The 22,281-nt window shown below is 48.4% G+C and overlaps 1 protein-coding gene across 1 annotated transcript in view; it reads left to right on the plus strand.

The window, feature by feature from the left end:
• GALNT18 (polypeptide N-acetylgalactosaminyltransferase 18) overlaps positions 1-22,281 on the plus strand; it is a 200,998-nt gene that overhangs the window by 166,038 nt on the left and 12,679 nt on the right. The window contains exon 11 of the mRNA XM_011969938.1: positions 12,156-12,320. Within this exon, the coding sequence (XP_011825328.1) occupies positions 12,156-12,320 (165 nt within the window). The remainder of the gene's footprint in view (positions 1-12,155; positions 12,321-22,281) is intronic.

The raw sequence follows: 22,281 nt of genomic DNA on the forward strand, positions 1-22,281 counted from the left end.
GTGATTATTGGGGGAGGGAGCTGTCCGTCAGTTCAATCTGTCTTATGCTCCAGTAATATATGACCTCAAAATCTCAGTGGCTTACTGGGCCCTACTGCACGTCTGTTTCTTCCCTGACCTTATCTCTCTTTTGCAGAATCTTGTCAAAAGCAACTGATACTAAAAAGGCACACTCTGCATCTAAGCACGGGCTCACTTGCCGTATTATCAGTCTACCAAGATATTGCAGGCCAACTAAGATATTTATATCTTACCAAGCGATTTCACCAACCGTCTCATGGTTGCATAGATGAGGTCACCATCTTTCCAGCCTCCAGTGGTGGTTTACTCATCACCTACCTCTGGCCTTAAAGTCAGTGCCCATACTTTAAGGTTTGGCAGTACCCCTCCCCTAGTGTCAGTTTTTTTATCAGTCATCTTAAGCTGATGTCCCCACATCTCAGTGGCTTACAAGATGTGTTTATTTCTTACTCATGCTACATGGTCGTCATCATTCAACTTCAGCTCTGTCATCTCAACTTTTTCTAGGGCCAAAGGGGCAGCTCCTTTCTAGGATGCTGCAGGTCCAGTGGCAGAGAACAAAAAGACAGTCGATAGATCACATATTGCTCTTGAAGCTTCTGATTGGGAATGACATCTGTCACTCACACTCATGTTCCAGCTAGTCATGTGGCCATGTCTGACATTAATGACGTGGGGATGTACAATAGCTCAGTAGGGAGGGGAATACAGGAAGAAGCATCATAGGAGAGGGCAGAGACTATTTTGAACAACAAATCAATCTGTTAGAGTAGTTAAGAAGTATGAATTGACTGTCACAAGCTGATGCAGAGTGGGCAGACTGTTTGTGAAAAGAGTGTCAGGGGAAGTATTCCTCAGTGCATACGGTATGCACCCTCTTTGCTGTTTGTGAGTGAGTGAGTAGGCACAGCTTATAGCAGACAAGCAGACACAGCTATGAAGTGTTTTGAGCAATACCTTCCAAAATAGAGCCCAGTAGTCAGATATCAGGTGTTTGAGATTTCTTGAACATAGAGAACTTACTAATGAACAAGCTAACTGTATTTGTTAATTTGCGGGGCGGTCATTATCAACAACAAATAAAACAAATTTGGGTAGCTTAAGGTAAAGACAAAGGGTGAATGTTTTAGAGAAAACCTGGGGCGATTCCTTTTTAGACTCAGAGGAAAAGTCAAGGGGAAAGGCAGGAACTAGGACAGCTCCAGGGGCCTCAGCAGCAAAATTCACGGCTCTTCCCTAGAGAGTTGCCCTACATGTGTCTTAGCTTCAGGGCTACTTTTCTATGTCTTTCTCTTTCAGGTTTTAAATTCCTGGGAGAAGTCTTCTTGGCTCTTTGTAACAGCTCCATTCTCACTGATGGGCAGGGTGGCAGAGTCCCAGAGCATAGACCATTTGGGCCAAGCCCTAGGCAGAGCCATCTTCAGAGGAAATGGGTCACTGTCAGCCAGGCTGACAAGGGGTGTGTGCTAAATTACTAGGGGCAGCTACTTCCTGAGGGTCAAAGCGAGGATGAAATGTGCTTTTTACCAAAGGTGTCCCCTATCTCCGGATGACCTCATCACCTACAGAGAAGGATTGGCAAGATAAGTTTGTGTGATGGTGTCCCATGAACAGTCCCAGGTCAGAAGGGTGCAGCTGTTCCTCAGAGCCCCAGGTCTGCCTTGCAGGGACCTCAGGTGTCATCATGGCTGCTGCACTGAAAGGTGGCCTGTCAGATGTGGAGTCCCCAAAAGGCTCAGGAGCACCAAGTCTGGTGTGTATGAGCCCCACTGCTGACTGAGGTTGCGCTAGGGCCCAAGTCCAGTGACAGGCTTGGGCTCAGCCTTTATCTAGTGTCAGTGCTGAGGACCTGGGCATAATGGCCACAGGTGGAGCTAGCCACGGGCCAGCATTGTCTTGAGTCAGGTTTCTCTAGAAGCAGATCCTGAGACAAGGGTTTGTGACAAGTAATGTATCTAGAAGGCAGTTCTAGAAGCACTAGTAAGGCAGTGGAAACATGAGCCAAGGGAGAAAGAAAGGCCAATCAATGGCATGTGAATGCACAGGTTAGCAATGTGGGCCGCTGGTGCCAGTGCTGTTGGGGATTTCTGGAGGCCTGTAGGGAACATGTCTCCAAATTATCCCAAGAAGGAAGAAGGATGGGTTATTTGTCCACCAGCTTCCATCCATCATTGGTTGGGGGCTGCTTCTGGAGCTAGGAAAGGCAAGCTCCTGCAGCAAGAAAAGGCCCCCAGGCAGAGGGCAGCAGGGGCTGACAGAGGAGGTTGTTCACACAGCCAGGGCTGGGGAGTGCCCAGACGCATGGGTGAGGCACTAACAGTATCCGCTACAACCACAAACAGGGCTGACACCAGGTTATGCTGTCAAAGTGAATGGGATGGGTTTTCCAGGAGTCACTCTAGCTTTGTCCTATATCCAGGAGAGGCTGAGCCCTGAGGGGGATTGCCACCACACCCTTGCTATGTTCCACATCTGATGATGGTCTTCTCAAGGGTTGCTGATGGGCCAAGTATGTTTTGAAGGACAGCCACTGAGGGCTGTCAGTCTCTCTGCCTTTTAAGACTGAGTGCAATGACTGCATCTCCAGAGCACCGGAGATATCCAAGTGCAGTGTCGCTCTCCATGCCCTTTGCGGCTCTTTGCTGTCTGGTTTTGTTCTGACAGCAGCACGCATCCTGCGCATATCCTTTCCCTGAGCCAAGTCCAATTCTTCAACGACGGGGGCCCGGCCTACCACCCTGGCCATTGTTATTGATCGGGCCTCCTCTGTGATCTGTCCCATGGCAGTGTGTTTCTGCTTGACGTGGCTTTTGTTCGCAGCTCCCATCTGTGTCAAGGCACTTTGCTGGAGAGAGCCACTGAGGCAGGAGCCTGTCCCAGGCAGCCAGGCTGGTCTTGGGGATGCAGGCAGAGGGCAGGAGGAGGAAAGGGAGGAGCAGTGGCAGAAGAATCTGGGTGAGGGGCTAAGGCCTAGATCAGGAGAGTTTGCAAGTGCTGGTCCCTAGAGACAGACCCGGAGGCTGCAGAAAAAGGGAGACTTCACCAGCAATCCCAGTAAAATGGGGTACCCATTCTTTGTCTTATACTCAACCACACCGAGGCACCTCCAGGCCAAGCTTGCTTCCAGGTTCCTTGGATGTTTTAGAGTCAGAAGACTCTTAGAGCCCCTCAGATGTGCTAACAAGTGGGGGCATTCACGGATCTGAGTCACAGCTCCCTGGGGGCCAGCGGGGTGCTACCCAGTCTCTTCCCCACCTCATCCCATTGGCACTATCATTCCTTAAATGGCATTGTACTGTCAAGCCTCTGTGGCTTGTGTTTGCCTGTTTCCTCTGCTAGAAGTTCCTTGTCCTTGACAAATATTTGGGCAAACTACTCTCTCTTTAGGCTGTTCTCTTTAGACTCATTACTCACTGACAGCCCCAGGTAGAGACTGTTACTCCAGCTCTGGGGCACCCCAGCACGCTGCCCACCCATCTGTTGTAAGCTGGCCACGAACATATTCTACCCATCCTCCAGCACTGTCTGTCTCTCCACCAGGCTGAGACTCCCTGAGGGAGGGGCTCCCCGTCTCCTCTCTGCTTTCCCAATGCCCAGGCCAGCCCCGGCACCTGAGAGGCACAAAGAGTGTGTGTTGAATTGATTGGGATCAACTCCTCACTGATAGGCTGAATTCCAGTTATAAACCTCTCCCCAAAAAGCTGAGGGATTCGTGTGCCTGTGCTCAGCCTCACCTGTTCCCCCTCTACCAGGGAAATGGGTTCACAGAGGAAGCCCTGAGCTAGAAACCCAGCCTTACACACGTATGTCATCACACTAATGGAGAATGGTGCCTATAAATGCTTCCCGTTCCTCACATGGACCTCATGCTGTGGTTGATGAACATAAGATCATTCTGGAAATGACTCTCCTTCGTTTCTGATTTAGCATCAGCACACTGTGGCCCTCAGCACTGTAACGAACCTCTGTGTCAAGGGGTTAATGACCAATAACCAAACCCTTAAATCAGCCTGCCTGTCTGCAGAGAGGCCTGCAGCTTGTTCTTTGAAAAAGAGGAAAAAGCCCATTTCTAATACACATTCTGGATGTCACAGCCAGCACTCTGTAAATTGAAATTTAATAAAGCAAGGCTCCCTTCCTTCTTCCCGCCCTCTGTGTCTGGCACCCTGCCTGTTTCCATGACTCTTACCTGCAGACCTATTGATCAGACTCAAGACAGGGGCACAGAGATGAGGGGGTGAAGCATTGTAGCTGGACGGGTAGCCCTCTCCCTCCTGGGTCTTTTCTTGCCCTCCTATGGATACCCTGGTCCCTGCCTACCTTGTCCTTGCCCTGCAGATAGGGATAAGTTCCCCCTTCTCATTGTGGGGGCAAGCTAGATCCCTATCTGCAGGGGCATTGCTTTTAAGCTAGAATCCAGAAGGGTGTGTGCTGCACCAACATTTCACTCCTAGGCTTCCCAAACTCTCCTTAACCCAGGTGGTTTTTAACCTTAGTTGCACATTAGAATCACCTGGAATAAATCCCTGTGCCCAGGCCCCAGCCCCTGAGACTGTGGTTTGTAGGTTTTAAAGCCCCCCAGGTGATTCTGCTGTGCAGCCAAGGTGGAGAGCCCTGCCTTAGCTTGATTGCATTTAGGAGTTTGTCCTTGTGAGTCTTGTGATTTCATTTGCTCTCAGATATTCCTCGTCTTGCAAGATCCAGGCCATAGCTTGACTGTGCCTTCAATGACCTTGCCAACCGCCCGATTTTAAAAGTTTGCAATCACCCTATTATGTGCAACTCTTAACTCCCTAGACAGTGTCACACCACTCCCCTGTTATGTCCCCCAGCCCCTCAGAGAGCTGGGCTCTTAATTCCTTGTTGGGCTGCAACCATCCAGAACACGGATAAATATCCAAAGAAATGACAAGGATGCTGGTTCATCCATTTCCAGTGTAAGTGCCTGGCTAATTCAGTTGTTTTCTCCCTTATGATGGGTTCTAGAACCTCTTGTAAACAGTGTCCCAGTATAACTCTCCCTTTCCACCCCTCACCACTCTCCAGGCCCAGGACAGTTTCAGCCAAAGACGATCACTGCTGCCCCATGCTGGAGGCTCAGCAGGGAGAGGCTAAATGCCCCAAAGATACCTCATTTTTCACGGACACCTACTTGATAGGCCAGCACAGTTGCCAAGGAAGCCTCATTTAATGAAGGAAAAACAGCTGGTCCAAATTTACATGCCCATTGTTTGGAAGAGAACTCGTACTCCAGCTGTGCCTTGAAAATGTGTCTATTATTAAGTAATGTAACTAACCCTATTTTGCCCAATGTTCTAGATTTGCCTGGGAGGCTCTCCTTGACTCTTCCTCTGCCCATCCCATGATTTTTGCATCTCAGTCTTTATTTAGCTTGGTGAAGGTTCCAGAATTTCTGCGGAGGCTGAGGCATGACATAGGTATTGAGGTCTTGATAGAAGAGGGGATTGGATGATTGAAAAATACATAAATTGTAGTTCTACTTTTAGTTCTTTAAGGAATCTCCAAACAATTTGATCCAGCAATCCCACTCCTGGGTATCAACTCAAAGGAAAAGAAGTTCTTCTATGGAAAAGACTGGCACACGCATGTTTATAGCAGCACAATTCACAATTGCAAAAACATGGAACCATCCTAAATGTCCATCAACCAACGAGTAGATAAAGAAAATGTTGTATAAATACCGTAGACTTCTACTCAGCCGTGAACAGAAATGAGATAATGGCATTTGCAGCTACCTGGATGGATCTGGAGGCCATTATTCTAAATGAAGTAATTCAGGAATGGAAAACCAAACATCCTATGCTCTCACTTAAAGTGCAAGCTACGCTATGAGGATGCAAAGGCGTAAAAATTATATTATGGACTCTGGGGACTTGGAGGAAGAGGTGGGAGGGGAGTAAGTAATAAAAGATACACAATGGGGCCAGGCACAGTGGCTTATGCTTGTAATCTCAGCACTTTGAGAGACCAAGGCAGGCAGTTCACCTGAGGTCAGGAGTTCGAGACCAGTCTGGCCAACATGGTGAAACCCTGCCTATACTAAAAATTAAAAAAAAATTAGCTGGGTGGGTGGCATACACCTGTAATCCCAGCTACTTGGGAAGTGAGTCAGGAGAATTGCTTGAACCCAGGAGGCAGAGGTTGCAGTGAGCTGAGATCATGCCACTGCACCCCAGACTGAGTGACAGAGTGAGACTGTCTTAAAAAAGAAACAAAAAAACTACATATTAGGTACAGTGTACACTGCTTGGGAACTGGGTACACCAAAATCTACCACCTGTTCCCCCAAAACTTTGAAATAATTTTAAAACAAAAATATGTAAATTGGCCATATCAAAGAATGCAAGGGAGTGGGGCCTGGTGGAGGTTGGAGGCAGGAGGTTGAGGTTCTCGTCCGCATGTTTGCAAAGGCTCTTTGGTGGAATAGAAGCTAACAATGGCCTCCTCATCCGCAACATCCTCCTCCTGGACAGATGCCTCCTGCTTTAGAGAAGTGGTTTTCAAACTTCTTAAAATTCGTCAAAACCTATTGTTCAAAGAAAATGTTATATGAAAGTCAATTATCCAAAAGACAAAAGAAGATCTGCTGTGGTGGGGCTGGGAGAGGGACTCTGGAACCCCAACCACGATGGCCCCTGAGACCCCTTCTTGGAGTCCCCAGAGCTCAGCGTGACAACCTGATGGGAACGGCCCTGGTAGTCCCATTGCTGGTTCATGGGTGAGTTCAGAGTGGCCCTTGGGACCAAGCTCCCGGGCCTGGGCAGCTGCAGCTGAAGTTCGGGACTGGGCAGAGGCGGTGGCCATCAGTGCGGCCGAGGAGAGCCCCTCCCAGGAATGGGTAAGGGACCACAGGCCCTGAGCTGCCAGAACTCAGCCTTCCCTGGGACTTCTCCCTAGGCAGGGAGGGGAGAGAGCAACTGCCTACCTGAGTGTCTTCACAAGTTTTTAAAACTCTCATAGCCTCAGTTTCCTTGTTCTTAAAAGTGGCAGTAGCCACAGGCATGGAAAACACCTAGCAGAGGACTGCTAGGGGCACAAAACTGTGCATGTTTTCTTCTCTTCCTTCCCTTCCTGAGGCTGTTCTGCTCCAGGTGGCAGAGTTTGCATCCGCCAGGTGAGGCTTGACACATGTGAGGCGTGGCTCCTACGGAGGGCTGGAGGCCAGGCTCTGAGACCAGGGTATCCTACAGGGTGGGGCCCTTGCCCCAAGGTGAGGGGACAGAGTCAGGAGAACCTCCGGCCCTAGGGGGACATTACCCAGCCTCGACTCTGTGGCTCCGAAGGCAGGAATGTGAACCAGAGTTCTGTGGTCTCCCTGGCCAGCTGTTGGCTCTCAGTCATGGCTCCTACCCCTGGCCTGGAGGAGAGGAAAATGCTGCTAGCATAAGATCCAGGATACGGATGTGTTGATTCTTTTACCTTGCAGGTGATTTTGCTCTTCCTCCTGCAAGCATCAAAATGAAATGCTGGAGATCTGGTTTGCAGCCCTGCTGAGCTGTGTGGGGCTGAGTAGAGAATGAGCCAAATCAATCATTGGCAGCTGAGGAGGAGCTGAGTGGGCAGGGATGATGTTTCTCTGCCCTGGGGGTTTGTAAGACGTCCAAGGCAGGAAAACAGCTTCCCCAACCTCGGACCAGTTACAGCTCCGAGTTACAACTCGGAAAGTTCTGCTGTCTCAGAACTTTGTAGCATCTTTTATTCTAGGCCCCTCCAGCTCTCTAGTACTGTATTAGTCCAGGGCCCCATCATGACTGGAAGGGATCACAGTGGAAGCCCTCTCCCGGCTCCTCACTGCCCCTCTAGCTTGGAGGCTGGAGCTGGAATGACCCCAGGGAGGTGCGTGAGGGAGGTGAGTGGTCACACCAGTAGCTCTGGAGTTAAACTGCCTCGCTGTGAATCTCAGCTCCTCACCAACCGTGTGACTTCGGAAACATTGCTTATGGTCTCCTTGCCTCAGCTTCCTCGTCTATAAGGTAAGGGATAATATTAGTACCTGCCTCACAGAGTTATTGCTAAGATTAAACAAGAATAAAGCATGTAAGTTATTTCATGTCTGGCACAGGGTAAGAGGTAAAAACACGTCAACTTTTATTATACGCTATCTCAGTTGGGGTATCTCAACAGCGGCACTACTGACATTTTGGCTAGATAATTCTTTGCTGTGGGGGGCTGTCCTGTGCATTTAGGATGTTGAGTGGGATCCCTGACCAGCCACTAGACACCTCCCACCACCCCCACCATCATGACAACCAAAAATGCCTCCAGGCACTCCAAATAGCCCCTGGTTTGTAACGTTCCCCCGTTCTAAGTCACTTCTTGCCTTACACCTTCCAGAGTCTCCATTGCTCAGAAAGCTTAGCTATGCTTGCTGGGCCTGCAGGCACTGAAAGTGGGGCAACTTGTACAAAACTTTTTCCCCTTTTTTGTGTTTGAGCCATTGGTTTATTTAATCCACTAGGCTGGGCTTCTGAGATGTCCGTGTGAGGACTTGAGAGAATCCTCTTTGCCAAACCTCCCTCTGTGATCTGCCAGCTTCGTGATTACGCCAGTCAAAATGCACTTTGCTGTTTTGTTTTTAAATAACAACTGTCCAGCCCTATTATGATTTTCCCAGACTCTGGAGCAATAAACAGCTCTGATGACAGCTGTACCAGATAGTAAGTGCACACGTTTCTCCTGGCATCTCCCTAAACTCTTCAGAGCAGCTAAGTGGATAAAACTGATTTCAGCTGTTACCTGAGTAGCCACCTGTGTCTGCCAAGTCTGCTCCGGAGACAAGAACCAGGCTCTGATGACAGAGAAGAAGAAAAACATGGGAATGACTGGCTCCCTTACTGTCCTTGTCTTACAGCCCACATCCCTAAACGTCAGGAAATCTGGGTCCTGGCATGCAGGGAGATTAAGAGCTACAGTGTCCTAAGGAGGTCACAGTGCATTCAACCCAAGGGCATAAACAGGTGTGCACCTTTTGGCGAGAGGCCCAGGTGGCAGGTTGAGGCCCCACACAGTTGAATATTCAGGGCAGGCTTTCTGGACGTGGTGGGTTCTCGTTCCTATTTTCAAAGTAGTGAGAGTTGGGGTAGGTGAGTGCAAGAAGTAGGGGCACTTCTCATATTCATGTGATTGGGGTCATTATTTCCTGACACGTTGTTGGTTTCCCTAAAGTGGCATGACTTCTCCAGGACAGGGACCATGGATTTTCTCATCTCTGTAACCCTAGATCCCAACTTAGAGATTACTTGTTAGTTGAATAGAGGTGATGCCTAACTCTATGGCTGTTTGATTTTCTACATCCTACCAGTTGCCAAGTTCTCCCTCAACTCCAATAAACTAGAAGCCACAGGACATCAGCTTTTTTTGGTGCTGACCTGGAAATCCTGGCCACACAATGGACAGCCTCAGGATTCCGATGAGCAAACCGCCCCTTGCCCAGGATAGCTTTGAAGAGGCTCCCCTTGCCTCTTGTTCTGGTTACATTTCCACATTGAAGCTGAGCATCCTACATTTGGCCTCTGCTCAGAACTTTGGTCACTGTAAATCCTTCACCTTTGTTATTGGAAGACTCAGTCATTTTAGTCATTTTGATGTCAATTTCCATGGATTTGCCAAACCTGATAACTTGTAAGGTGACCACAGAGAGCAGATCTTAGCTATAATGAGCGTCTTCTCCTCCTCCCTCCAGACACACTCTCAACCCAGCTCCCTCCACCCTGAGAGGCTGACTTTATGGAACGTTTCAATGGAAATCTCTGGTTTCCAGTTGGGTTCTGCCAATGGCCTGACCTAGTACGAGATTGAAGTGGGGAGGAAAGAGTGAACTTGGGGTGTTTGTTAAGCATCACTTGCCATGACCCCCAAGCCCTCCTCTCAGCTTTCTCTCCATGACTTTTCTCTTACAGGTTCTGGTGACAGCTCTGTCCTCTCATTCCGCTGGGCATAGGGGTACTAACGGCTTCTTGTTACTTTCCCCAGGGAACCATCCTATCCCTTGTGGTTCCCTGACACCCTACCCACACCTTTGAAAATGGTGCCTTTATTACACACTCCTCAGGTCTCCCCCTACTAAAGTGGGTCATCTCTTTCCTGTTGAAGTCTTGACTGTTCCTAAGGGAACACCCTGCCTGCCCTCCACCCCCTCCCAAGAGCCTAAAGTGACTTCTAAGCATCAGGAAAAATCTGCCATAAAAGACCACCCTTACTCGCCCTCCTCATCTGCACTGCCTTCTTTCCACTTCTGTCCCTTTTATGGCCTGGCACACAGGTTTAAAAAGTACTTGTCAACCATCCTCTTTTACTAAAGCAAAAAATACATCATTTTGCCATTTTGAATTAATCAAAAATATTTGCCAGTGAGAATTTTTGAACATGTCAAGATAACCAGAGAGAACACCCTGAATATTTAACCTAAAGTGGAAAAGTGTGGTATCTTGGTTTGTTTCTGGGGCCTAAGCACTGGGGCAGGGGGGCACTAATGATAAGGGTGGCAGCATGTTAATGCCTTTAGCAATGTGAGGAGAAGAGTTCACAGAACCCTAAGACTTTTCACTTGGAGCCCTGATTGGGAACCACGGATCATGGCTAAGGGAAGTTGCTGAAAATGTTGAAGGCCAAGAGTCACGTGGCTTTCCCCTAGACCAGGCCCAAACTACCGCCCATGGGAGACTCCTACTTTTGTAAATGATGAGTTCATGAAACACAGCCATTTGTTCATGTTTTTCTTTTCTGGGATGTGTTTGCACTACAGTAGGAGAGTGAGTTTTCAGAGGCTGTATGGTCCTCTGTGTAGAAAGGAGTTTGCAGAGCGGGCCTGGCTGCTGTCCTCTGAAAGGCTTGCTTACAAGGTTGGCATCCAAGAGCCTGGGTCTCAGGATTCCCAGCAGAACTGATAAGAGTGGCTCTCTGTGCTTAATCTGATTATACAAACAAAACAGCCTAGGTTTGCCGCTCACTTTCCTTCTGGAAGTCTGGGATTTTGGTGCATACTAGGCAGAGGCTGCCTATGTGACAGCCCCCTGTAAAAACCGTGGGTGCTGTGTCTCTAATGTGCTTCTCGGTAGATAGACAGCATTTCTCATGTGTTGTCACAACTCAGAGGAATTGAGCATGTCCTGTGCAACTCCCCCGAGAGGGGACCCTTGGAAGCTTGGGCCTGGTTTCCCCTTCTTTTTCCTTTTCCTTTTGGGTTTGTTTTGTATCCTTTTGCTGTCATAAATCATAGCAGTAAGTACAGTTATGTGCTGAGTCCTGTGAGTCCCCATAGAAAATCGTCTAGCTGAGGGGTGGTCTTGGAGACTCCCCAGCACACCCACAAAACCAAACATATTTGTCAACCTGCCCTTTAAGAAAAAGTTTGCCACCTCCTGCTCTGCACAGTCGTAGTGTGCATGGAAATGATGTTACACACCTCCCATCCCACAAGACTGTGCTTCCTGAAGGTGCCGTCCAGGCCTTTTGCTCTGACAAAGCACAGTATCTGACATGAAATATTTATGAAGGGAGGAAATCGGGGAATCTGTAAATAGTGGATTAAAGGCGGGCAGATCACGAGGTCAGGAGTTAGAGACCAGCCTGACCATCATGGGGAAACTCCCGTCTCTACTAAAAATACAAAAATTAGCTGGGCATGGTGGTGCACACTTGTAATTCCAGCTACTCATGAGGTGGAGGAAGGAGAATCACTTGAGCCTGGGAGGTGGAAGGTTGCAGTGAGCCGAGATGCGCCACTGCACTCTAGGCTGGGCAGCAGAGCAAGACTCTGTCTCTGAAAAAAAAAGAGAGGTTTGTAAACTGGGTGAAGAAATAAATTTAAAAGGTTATGATCAATGTTTTCCAATGAAAGATTAGAATAGAGATCAGTGTATATTACATATGTAAGGGTGTTTTATTTCTTGTAGTTATACAAGTGGACCAGACACTATACTGGATCATAATGTAAAAGGGTTTCTTTTTGTCTCTTGCAATAGAAAATAATCTGAAGGCCACTGGATGTGAAGACTCCAGGGTCTTCCCTAACTGTGGCCTCTCTGCCAGCTGCCCAGGAGAATCACCACCTACCCTCCTGTCTCTGTGGCCATTGGCATTTATCCACACTCTCTCCCTCCCTCCGCCCCCAGAACGTGTACTACACGAGCAGTCAGCAGATCCATGTGGGCATCCTGAGCCCCACGGTGGATGACGATGACAACCGGTGCCTGGTGGACGTCAACAGCCGGCCCCGGCTCATCGAGTGCAGCTACGCCAAAGCCAAGAGGATGAAGCTTCACTGGCAGTTCTCTCAGGTAACAGCCCGAGCCCGGGCACAGTGGCAGCCGTGTTGGAAAATGAGGAGCGTGGCCTCAGGGGCCAGGGAGGGGATGGAGGAGAGAGGAAGGAGAGAGACTGGCAGTAGTGAGGCTGTGGCTCCAGGCTGCTTCTCAGGGATTTGCCGATCACCTACCATGTGCTGTGGGTCTCGTGTGTTAACTATTGATCCCTGTGATATTGGCTTTGAGGGAGTTTATTACTGTTGTTGTTTTACTATAATGATTTTATTATTGTACTTAATTTTTAGATTAAGGAAACTGAGGCTCAGAGAGGGGAGTCCCCTGTTCAGAGTCTCACAGCTAGGGGTGGGGCTGGGATTTAAACTCGGGTCTTTCTGACTTTAAACCTTCACGTTTCTCCTATACAAGCCTCTGCTCACGAGATGGAGCCCCCAGTCTCCCAGGTGTAGACAGTGCTGGGTCTCTGATCTGCAACCCTCTCTGCCTTCTGCCTAGTATTGGGTCACTCTGGGAGAAGAAGTTTCCTTGCCGGGCAGCATCTTGGGGCCATTTGGCAAAAGGTAGTCCTCACACTAGTGACCGTGGGACATTCCTTTATTAAGTCTCTGTTAATTCAGGGGCCCATATTTGACTTCCTGCTCTTCACTGGCCCCTCATAGCTCCCATTATAGAATAGTGGCCAAGGATCTAGATACCTAGCTTTGAGGAGAATTTCTGCCTCTGCCCAGAGGTCTCCTAGTCACCAGGGAATCTGCTAAGGTAGGATCCATTTTCACCCACAGATAGGGATGCCTGCCTCCCAGGTGGAGCAGGTAAAGTGTTAATAACAGGAAGTGAGGGAGCCCATGGGGTTGTGGAGCCTCAGGGCTGCCTGGGGCTGTACATGGTGGACACTCCCAGGGAAGTTCAGGAGGGAACACCTGTATTCGTGGGACTGAGTGGCAGGAGCCCCTGACTCCAGCCTCCCGGCAAGCTGCTTCTCCCCTGGTGAGGAGGAGGCTGCTGGGGCCACTGCGAGGAACTTTGGAAGCTGGCTATACCTTCATTCCAGTCCTGGCGTCCAGTTACTCTCCCTGTAGAAAGGGTGCTGGTAAGGGGAGTCCCAGCTACATCGTATTCCATGGGCATAGGGCACCTTTGACTGTGGTGTGGGTGTGCAGAGTTAGAGTACTGACAGAGACTCTTAGGTCGTAAATAAACGGTGAAGGTCAATACTGAGCTGCAAGTTCAAAACAAGGTCATGGACTTAGGAGCTAGTTAGAAAGCAGAACCAAGAGCCTCAACCAGGGCTGTGTGAACACAGGAAAGCAGATGGTGGAGAGGAGCCCAGGAAACAAATGGGAGCATTTCCGAGGGCAGATGGAGGATGCAGGTGGCAGCTCTGTGAGTCCCAGCTCGCTCTGCAAAGTGTCAGGGGTTCAATGAAAGGGAACTCATGCAAAGGACTCATGGCTCCTGCCCCTTCCTGTCTATGTAACCTTTGGCATGTGCTGTAAACTCTAAAGTTCTGTCCCAATAGGAATAACAGCTAACATTCATATAGTACTTACTGCGTGTCAGGCATATATTAACTCATTTAATCCTCACCACAACCAGATGTGATAGGTACCACCTGACCTCATAGCTAAGGAAACTGAGTCACAGAGAAGTTAACGAACATGCCCAAGGTGCTCCTGCTGGTCATTAGTCATGAAATAGTTCCAATTCTCTCTTACTTCTCATCACTGAAGTTATGTTGGAAGTGGCCGCGTGGGAGAAGGCCAGAGGTCAGGGCTGAGGCTTGAGACACAGGGTGTTGGTCCTCCCACCTCCCTCTCTGTGGAAACACCAGATGCGCCAGCTGGGAGCTGCTGCTGACTCGACACTGTGCCTGGCAGAAGCCTTCATCACTTTCCTCTGCCAGATTTCCAGCTCAGGGGACAGAGGATGGGGCTACATTTCCCTCCTTTCCTCCAAGTTGAGAGGCAGAGGGAGGCCTGGGGTGTGTGGTGTGGGAGGACAGTTAGGTACATGCCTGGTGAGGGATGGCTGCCGTTTCTCAAGATGGACTAGGTGCAAAGTAGGCTTGTAGGCTGGAGACAGCAGCATCCTGCGTGCATATTCTGGGCTCCGTGGAGGTGAGTGGGGCTGACTTTGCTGGGGTGAAATGGGCTTCATGCCTGAGACTGTCTTCGGGGTCTATGTGAGTCATAAGGGACCATTTTCTACTGCCCTCAGCCAGACCTGCTGGGCCTCTGGGTTCAGCTTGCCCTGCCCTCTGCGAATGGAACAGTGCAGGAAGTTGGTGGTGGTGCAGCTAGGGGTGGGCAGGGCTGGTGGCTTCTCAGAAGACAATGTACTTAACTGGGAATGAATGTTAAGAACCTGGGAGCCTGGTCTCTTTGGAAGGAGTAAAGGGCATTCCAGGGAGAGGAAACAGCATGTGTGAAAGTTGTGAGACATCAAAAGCAGGCCGTGCTCAGGGAGCTTCCAGGAGTCAAAGGGTGGCTAATCCTGGAGGGCACAGTGGGGAGCGGCCGAAGAGCCTAGAAGGGCAACTGGACCAGGCCTGGAGGCCACAGGACCTGGTGGATTTGGTTCTATGGGAGATGAGGATGTGCGACCCCAGGTCTTGTTTAGGTCCAGGATTTTGAAAGCCCCCTCTGGCAGGGATTGTGAAGCTGGATTAGGAAAGATTCTAGAAAACGAAAGAGGCAGAATGAAGAGTTAGCAGGAGGTTGAGATGCAGTTTGAAAGTTTAGCCATTTCTTCCTCCCTCTCCTCCATGACCCTGGGGTCTTCGTGGCCTGCGTCATCCCCCAAAATCTCCTCTCAGCACAGGCTCTAAGGCCAATCCTAGGGGCTCAGCTTTGGTGATGTGGGCTGGAAATGTTGACAGGCACCACCAGGAGTCCACTGATCGACAAGAGTACAGCTTCAGATCACTGCAGGAGGAGGATGAGCAGTGGCCTCTGGGCTGTCCTGGAATAGCCCCTGGAGGCCACAGCCCTGCCGGGCACTTGCAGCCCTGGGGACTTGGTGTCATCCAGACATGGGTATTCCTGAACTGAAGTAAGCATCAGCCCTCTTCAGACTCCTCTGCCTGTGAGCCTCAGCCTTTCTGCGTTCAGCCTTATACCGTTTGATGTTAATAGCACAGCAAGCCCACCTCCAAGATGAGACATTGAGATGAAGTCACCCTCCAAGATCACATGGCCTGAGAGTGGTAGATTCACTGGCTGAATCTGAAGCCCAGGCTGCTTTGACATCCAAGACCTGCACCCAGACACTTCTACCCTCTTTCCAGCCCTCACAGAGTCCTTCCCACCCATGCTCTGAAGTCCCCACTGGAGTAACTCAGCCTCATCTCCTGTGCACACCTAGATGCCTTGGGGCTCTGGCCAGCCCTCCCCCACGCCTCCCATCTTGCCTGTCCATCCTGGCTATAGTAGAGAATGAAACACTGTTGTAAAATGGGCATTCTTGAGGCAAAGTCACCCCAAGTTCCAGCTCCCTCCTTCCCTTATCCCAGGGCATGGCTTGAAAAGGCAGCCCCACACAATTCCTGCTTAAACAGACATAGCAATCAACAAAGCAGGCGTCTGCGGCACACAGCTCTTCGGTGACTGGGCAGTTTTCAGCCACTTTGGCATATGTCTAATTAAAACTCCCCAGAGTGCTTTGGCAACCATATCTTTGATCATTCTACAACAGGGAACCGTTTGGAAATATTATTTTTGAATTCTTAGTTTGCAGACCCAGAGCAGCCACTCTTACTTGCTATTTAATAATTAATATATGTGAAAGTTTTGCTTACTGCAAAATGATCAATATTTATCAAGTGACCTGGAATCTCTCCTCAGGACCTCATTGGTGAGGAGTTCCTGTTGACAAGACGTGAAGAAGCCAGGAGCCTCTTAAATGATTAAAGTCTTGTGCTTGGGCTAATTTTCTTGCAACAGGTTTTAATCTTTGCAAATTGCATTCAGATCCTACCAACTAGGATGTTCTGGTATAGAAGTTGGGCTGAAAGGAGCTTTTCCTGGGTGCATTTCAAATCTCCTTTCTCGTTTCACATTATGCACTATTTATTCTCCTGAGGACCACATTTAAGCTCCGCAGACACTCAGGCTGAATTAATTTTAAAATAATCTGGTGTGTTTTCCCAGGTTCTCCTACAAAGAAGATAGGCATTTGCATATCTTAGTGTTCCATCTCATACCCTGATTTTCTGCTTAACAAATAAAATACATTTCCTCTAACTCCCGCAAGCTCTTCTGAATTTCCAATACTTCAGGCTGAACCAGGACAGCATTAGATACTGACACTGAGAAACTGCATTTGATGAAAACATCTCTTGGCAACGCTGATATGCAGGGCTCTGATGAACAATTTTCCAGTGATGAACAGTCTTTCCTTTAGTTGTTCATCAAACATTTATTGAGCATGGGGGTTGGACAGGAGGAATGCAGATATAAATCAGACACAGCCTCTGCCCTCAAGGAGCTCACGGGCATGTAAACACAACAGAACCGAATAAGAACAGAAACCAAGTGGTGTGCTGTGTTCTGAGAGCCTGGGATGACCGACTTGGTCTGCAGAACTCAGAGATGGCTTCACGTAGGAGTCTTGTTTGATCTATATCTTAAAGGTTGCAGAGACAGTTTCCAAGCATAGAAAGAACATCCCAAGTAGAAGTTCACTTGGGTAAAGGCATGAAACAGCCAAGCATATTTTAGGAGTAGGAATCCATTGACTGGTGTGGGTAGAATTTGGAGTTTTTGATGGGGCAAGAAGGAGATAAGTCATGTAGAGCAGATAATGGTAGTTGAAAGCCATACCAAGAAGATGGACTTCACCTTAAAAGCAGAAGGAAAGAATGGGGAAGGTTCTTAAGTAGTAGATTTCCACGGTGGGGTGTGCAAAATCCCCCTGCCAGCTGAAAGTGGGGTGGATCAGAAGGAAAGAGGCTAGAAACAGGGAAGCCAGATAGGGAGGAGACTATTCCATTGTTCCGGGAAGAGATGGGAGGACTTGGATGCCACAGGGGTGTGGGGACAGATAGCTATCAGGGAGGACTTTGAGAGACATTTCAGCAGGTTGTTGCACAGTGATGGATTAAATGATGGTAGTTGGGTGGTGGAGTGGTTCTTAATATAGGACCATTGCCAGCCCTGTGTTTGAGAACATTTGGTGGGCAGGCAGAATTGCCTCCTTCAAGCTACACACCCATCTCTAAACAGCCGACGCCTCCCACATCAGCACATGAAAAAACTTCATTAATATTAAAAGTGGTAGTTGTTGCCTTCAGTGATTTTTCCCATTGGTGATTCCTCCAGGATTAAAGAACTTCCAAAACTACTGGGATGATAAGTTCATATGCATTAAGTATATGTCTTTCAACCTTCTGAGAGTAGTCGCTATACCGAGATTTGGGGGATTCTGGGATTCAGTGATGGGTTTCTGTGAAAGAGGCATTTGGTCAATGACCCCTGGACCAGTGGAGGGAGAGGGAAGAGGCAGATACCAGGTCACTACAGAGAAGAACTTTGTGGCAGGATACTTGTCAAGCAAAGCAGAGGACTGACTCTCAGTAGTAACAAGGCCACCTCTCCACCTGCAACTACCATTATTTCTTTGAATGGTTTATAATAGCCTAATGTTAGAGGGAGTCCTCTGTTCAAAGATGTTATTGAAGAGATTCTTGCTCTAGGAAGGCTATTGTCATGATGTGTTCCTCCAAGCTCCCACTTTCTGAAAGCCCATCTGTATGTTTGAATGCATGGTTAAAGAATTGAGGACTATTTAAGACCAGAAATAGCTCAGGAGGGTCAGTGTTCTACCTGCAGATATCTGAAGGGCTGCTTTGTGCAAGGGCCCAGCAGGCTTGTCCTGTGTAGCCCTGAGAGGACCAGCAGGGGGAAATCAGGAGCAATTTATTGAGCTGCTTTTTCATAGAGTTGTCAATGAGGCTGATGGCTTGGGCAGGTGGTGAGTTCAGGAGACCATCAGCAGGTTGTCAAAGGCTCTACAGCTCTCAATGGAGTTGGGCTGGGTGATTTTTAAGGGCTTATGGATCCTGAAATTCTGTAATTCTAAGCTCCCGAAGTTAGATGGCAAACCCTGAGAAGGTTTTTTTTCCACCTAGAATTCTCACTGGGCCAGCCTGAATACAAAGCATTACAAATTCGAGAATGACACTCTTAATCCTCTTAATCACACCTTATGGCATCATTTACCCATTATTTCAACCCACGTCCCTCTCTTCTTCCATCAGCCAACAGACTAGAGGGCAGGACTGTGTCTCACACTTCAGTATCTCCAGCACCTCATGAAAAGCCAGAGACAGAGACGGCACCCAGCATGCTGTTGATCAAATGAAGGAGTCTTTTTAAAAAATTCACAAATCTTAACCAAAGGCCCCTTGTGTGCAAGGTCTTGAGCTAGGTTTGTGGGAGCCCCAAAGATGAACAAAATCCTACCCCAGTGATTGTCCTCGGATGTATGCATGCTCACTGAAGAAAAAAATAAAGTCATACTACAGTATTTCAAGAAAATTTCATGTTAATAGTCCAAGGCTCCTGCTTAGTTGGAAAATCCCCATTCCTGCAGTGAACACTTTTAGGTGGTAGCGCATCCCACGTGCAGTCCACAGACATGCATTATGTAGAATTCTCAAACTTATGGCATAAACGCACACTTCTTCCGATCACCTCAGATTTGGAGGAGGGAGGTGGAAATATTTTATAGTAAAACAGAGATGCATATTGCATGAAGTGGAGTGCAAATTTAAATGAGTATTTTTTAAAACAGGAGGCTCTGATGAAATCTCAGGTTGGTCAGACTGTCTTTCACGTTGCCCTCATACTCTGGGTTCTTTGGCAGGAACGCTGGCAAGGCCCAGCTGGGAGTTCAAGGGCATGCAAGGCAGATGCCACACCCCAGCTCCCTGTGCTTGCTTCATTCTCAGAGCAGCACTGATGCATTTTCCAAGTGGGGAGCATTGCGGATAGCCACAGAGATGTCTGTTAATGCCAGGAAAGGAGAGATTTTCAAGACTAGATGAGACTGCCTGGAAGAGACTGAGCCCCTAGCCAAAGCTGCCTGTCAAGGGACAATTGGCTCTGCTATGTGAGGTCTAATTTGATAATTTGATGCAAGATAAGTAACACATGCAAAGACGAAGCTATTTGCAGAGCACATTTCCCAGAGAACACCACTAATTCTGCCAAAGAATTTCCCCATGCTGGAGGAGGAGGAGTCCTTGACTTTCTCCTGCTCCAATCCCCAAGTGCTGTCAGCAAGTCCAACTTCGAGAACCTTTTGTGTTGAAAAGAAGAGACAATAATCGAGTATTTCATTATGGCTCCAGAATAAAACAGCCTTTCATTTCCCTGTCATATGAAGGGGCAAGTGTGGAACTGTCCAGTTTTGAGGGACTGACAAAGCTTCGTTTAGGCCTTGGATGTACTTTTAAGTTATTTTTGGTTTACGAAAGTCAGCACTTCCCTCCTCCCCCTCATCCCACAGATATCAGGGACCAGGACTAGGCGTGACGGCTCAGCTCCCCACTACCCAGACCTGGGTGAGATTTTAAAATGTATTGCTCAAACATTTATATGATGTTTACTATGTGCCTGCACTACTCTGTTTTATAAATGTTACTTAATCCCTATGATAGTGCTATAAGGTACTGTAACTATCCCCAATTTTATAGAGGAGGAAACTGAGGCATGGAGAGATTAAGTAATTTGTCAAAAATCAGATCTGGGAATCTCTGCCTCTGGGGTCCATGCTTTAAACCACCATACCATGGTCCCTTGTCCTGCCTCTGGAAAATCAGTGGATCACTGCAATGGGAGTTTGGGGCTGGGGCCTCCCTGCTGAACCGGTCACAAATATGTGTGAACTGGCTGGATCCCTACCTCCTCAGCAAGCTCCCTCCAGCCATCGTGCTGTCTCCATAAGCCCTCTCCACCTGTGCTTTTGCACTTGATGTTCCTGTTACCCCACCTTCGGTCCAAGGGGCCCTTCACACAACAAGCCCCAGGCAGAATCTCACTCAAAGGTGAGACTAAGAAAGAGAACACCCAAGCACTTAAAAAAAAACACGAAAGGCTTTACTAGTAAATCAGGTGTTGAGTATTCATAATACAAAAAGACCACTTAACTCTACCAAAAAAGGGGACTTAATCTCAGGGTTTCTTTAACTAGCTGTAATGTCCCACACATGCTTTGAAGTGTTTGATTACTAATCATTAACTACTTAACCTAGAAACTCCTGAGCTCACCATGCTTAAAGCCAAAGACCCACTGGGCCGCTTGCCCATGGAAAATTAATTAAAAAGGAAAGTGGAACGGGAATTCTGAAATAAGCAGAGAAGTCTTTGGAATCCGCGAGTGAGTACACACAAGCATCCTTGTGAACTCCTTGATTGTAAAAGTAAGACCAACCTGAGCTTAACCCAAATATTCCAGATGTTCTACCTCAGGGTGCAAGCGACCAGCTGGGCCCAACCTTTTCCTGAAAGGGGGTCATAGCTTGTGGTCTCAAAGTGTGGTCCCAGACCAACACCACCAATGTAACAGCACCTGGGAACTTTAAAAGGCACATTTTCAGGCCTTATCTCAGACCTAGTGAATCAGAAGTGAGAGGGGCAGTGATCTATACTTTAACAAGCCCCCAGGCAACTCTAACTCTTACATTCCAGGAGGAACAGGCCAATCTGGTGCTAGCTGTTCCACACGTAGGCACCACAGACACACACTTGGGAAACTGAGGCAGAGAGGTGCTTAGCTGTGTAATAACCTGGGATCTGCTCCTCGGTGCCCAAGAGGCTCATGGACTGTGGCTTCCACACGTCCCAGTCTACACACAGTTCTCTATAGTGAGACACAAATTGAGTGCCCCAGCATGCTCTGTCTCCTTTTGTAAGTGAGAAGACTGAAGCCCAGAGTGGCTCAGTCATTTTCCTGGGGTCACATGGCCAAGGCGAGGCACAGAGTCCTAGGTTCGTTGCTTCTGCTGATGCCTTTCCAGTTCCTATTCCTGAGAGGCCCAGAAGGAGGAGGAATTAGGCTGGGAGGTAGGAACCTGGCTGTAGGAATTATTATTAGCCTTCTAAATACTATACATTCAACTTTTGATTTTTTCTTTTTTTTTTTTTTTAGCTGCCGTTTCCATATTTAATTTGGTTTTCATTCCAATTAAGTTCTCTGTGCGCTATGGCTTCTCTCCTGCCAGGTTTAATTGCCCTTATTTAAATTCTTTAATTAAAAGTATTGTGTGTTTCCAGATTATGTAGTTGTAGTATTACACAAATAATGTAGATGACAGGGCTGGTGAACCAAGTGACTGTGCCCTCCACAGAGGGAGGAGCCAGCCCAGGTCTCTGCATGAAGCCCCAGCCTAAGGCCATGAGACTGGCCCAGAGGATGCAGGTTGGACCCTGGGAGTGAGGACAGAAGTTGGCTAACAAGTGTCCCTTCTTCCTTCCTTCCTGCAATGCTGTGCCCAGCACAGCACTACCCAGAGTGACCTGGTTAACCTGTCAGTCAGATTCTGCAATGGCTGGCCCTGTCATTCAGATTAAAAGCCAAAGTCTTGCTTGTAATTCCAGCACTTTGGGAGGCTGAGGCAGGCAGATCACCCAAGGTCAGGAGTTCGAGACCAGCCTGGCCAACATGGCCAAACCCCGTCCCTCCTAAAACTACAAATATTAGCCAGGCGTGATGGTGCATGCCTGTAATCCCAGCTACTTAGGAGGCTGAGGCGGGAGAATCACTTGTACCTGGGAGGCAGAGGTTGCACTGAGGCGAGATCCTGCCACTACACTCCAGCCTGTGTGACAGAGTGAGACTCCATCTCAAGAAAAAAATAAAAAGCCAAAGTCTGTTCAGTGGCCACAAGGCCCTCCCCACTTACCCTTACCTCTTGGACCTCATCTCCTCCCGCTAACCCCAAGCTTGGGGCCCATGACTCCCCGACCTCTGCCCT

This window comes from Mandrillus leucophaeus, unplaced genomic scaffold (genome assembly GCF_000951045.1).
Source record: "Mandrillus leucophaeus isolate KB7577 unplaced genomic scaffold, Mleu.le_1.0 Scaffold920, whole genome shotgun sequence".
Lineage (NCBI taxonomy): Eukaryota > Metazoa > Chordata > Mammalia > Primates > Cercopithecidae > Mandrillus > Mandrillus leucophaeus.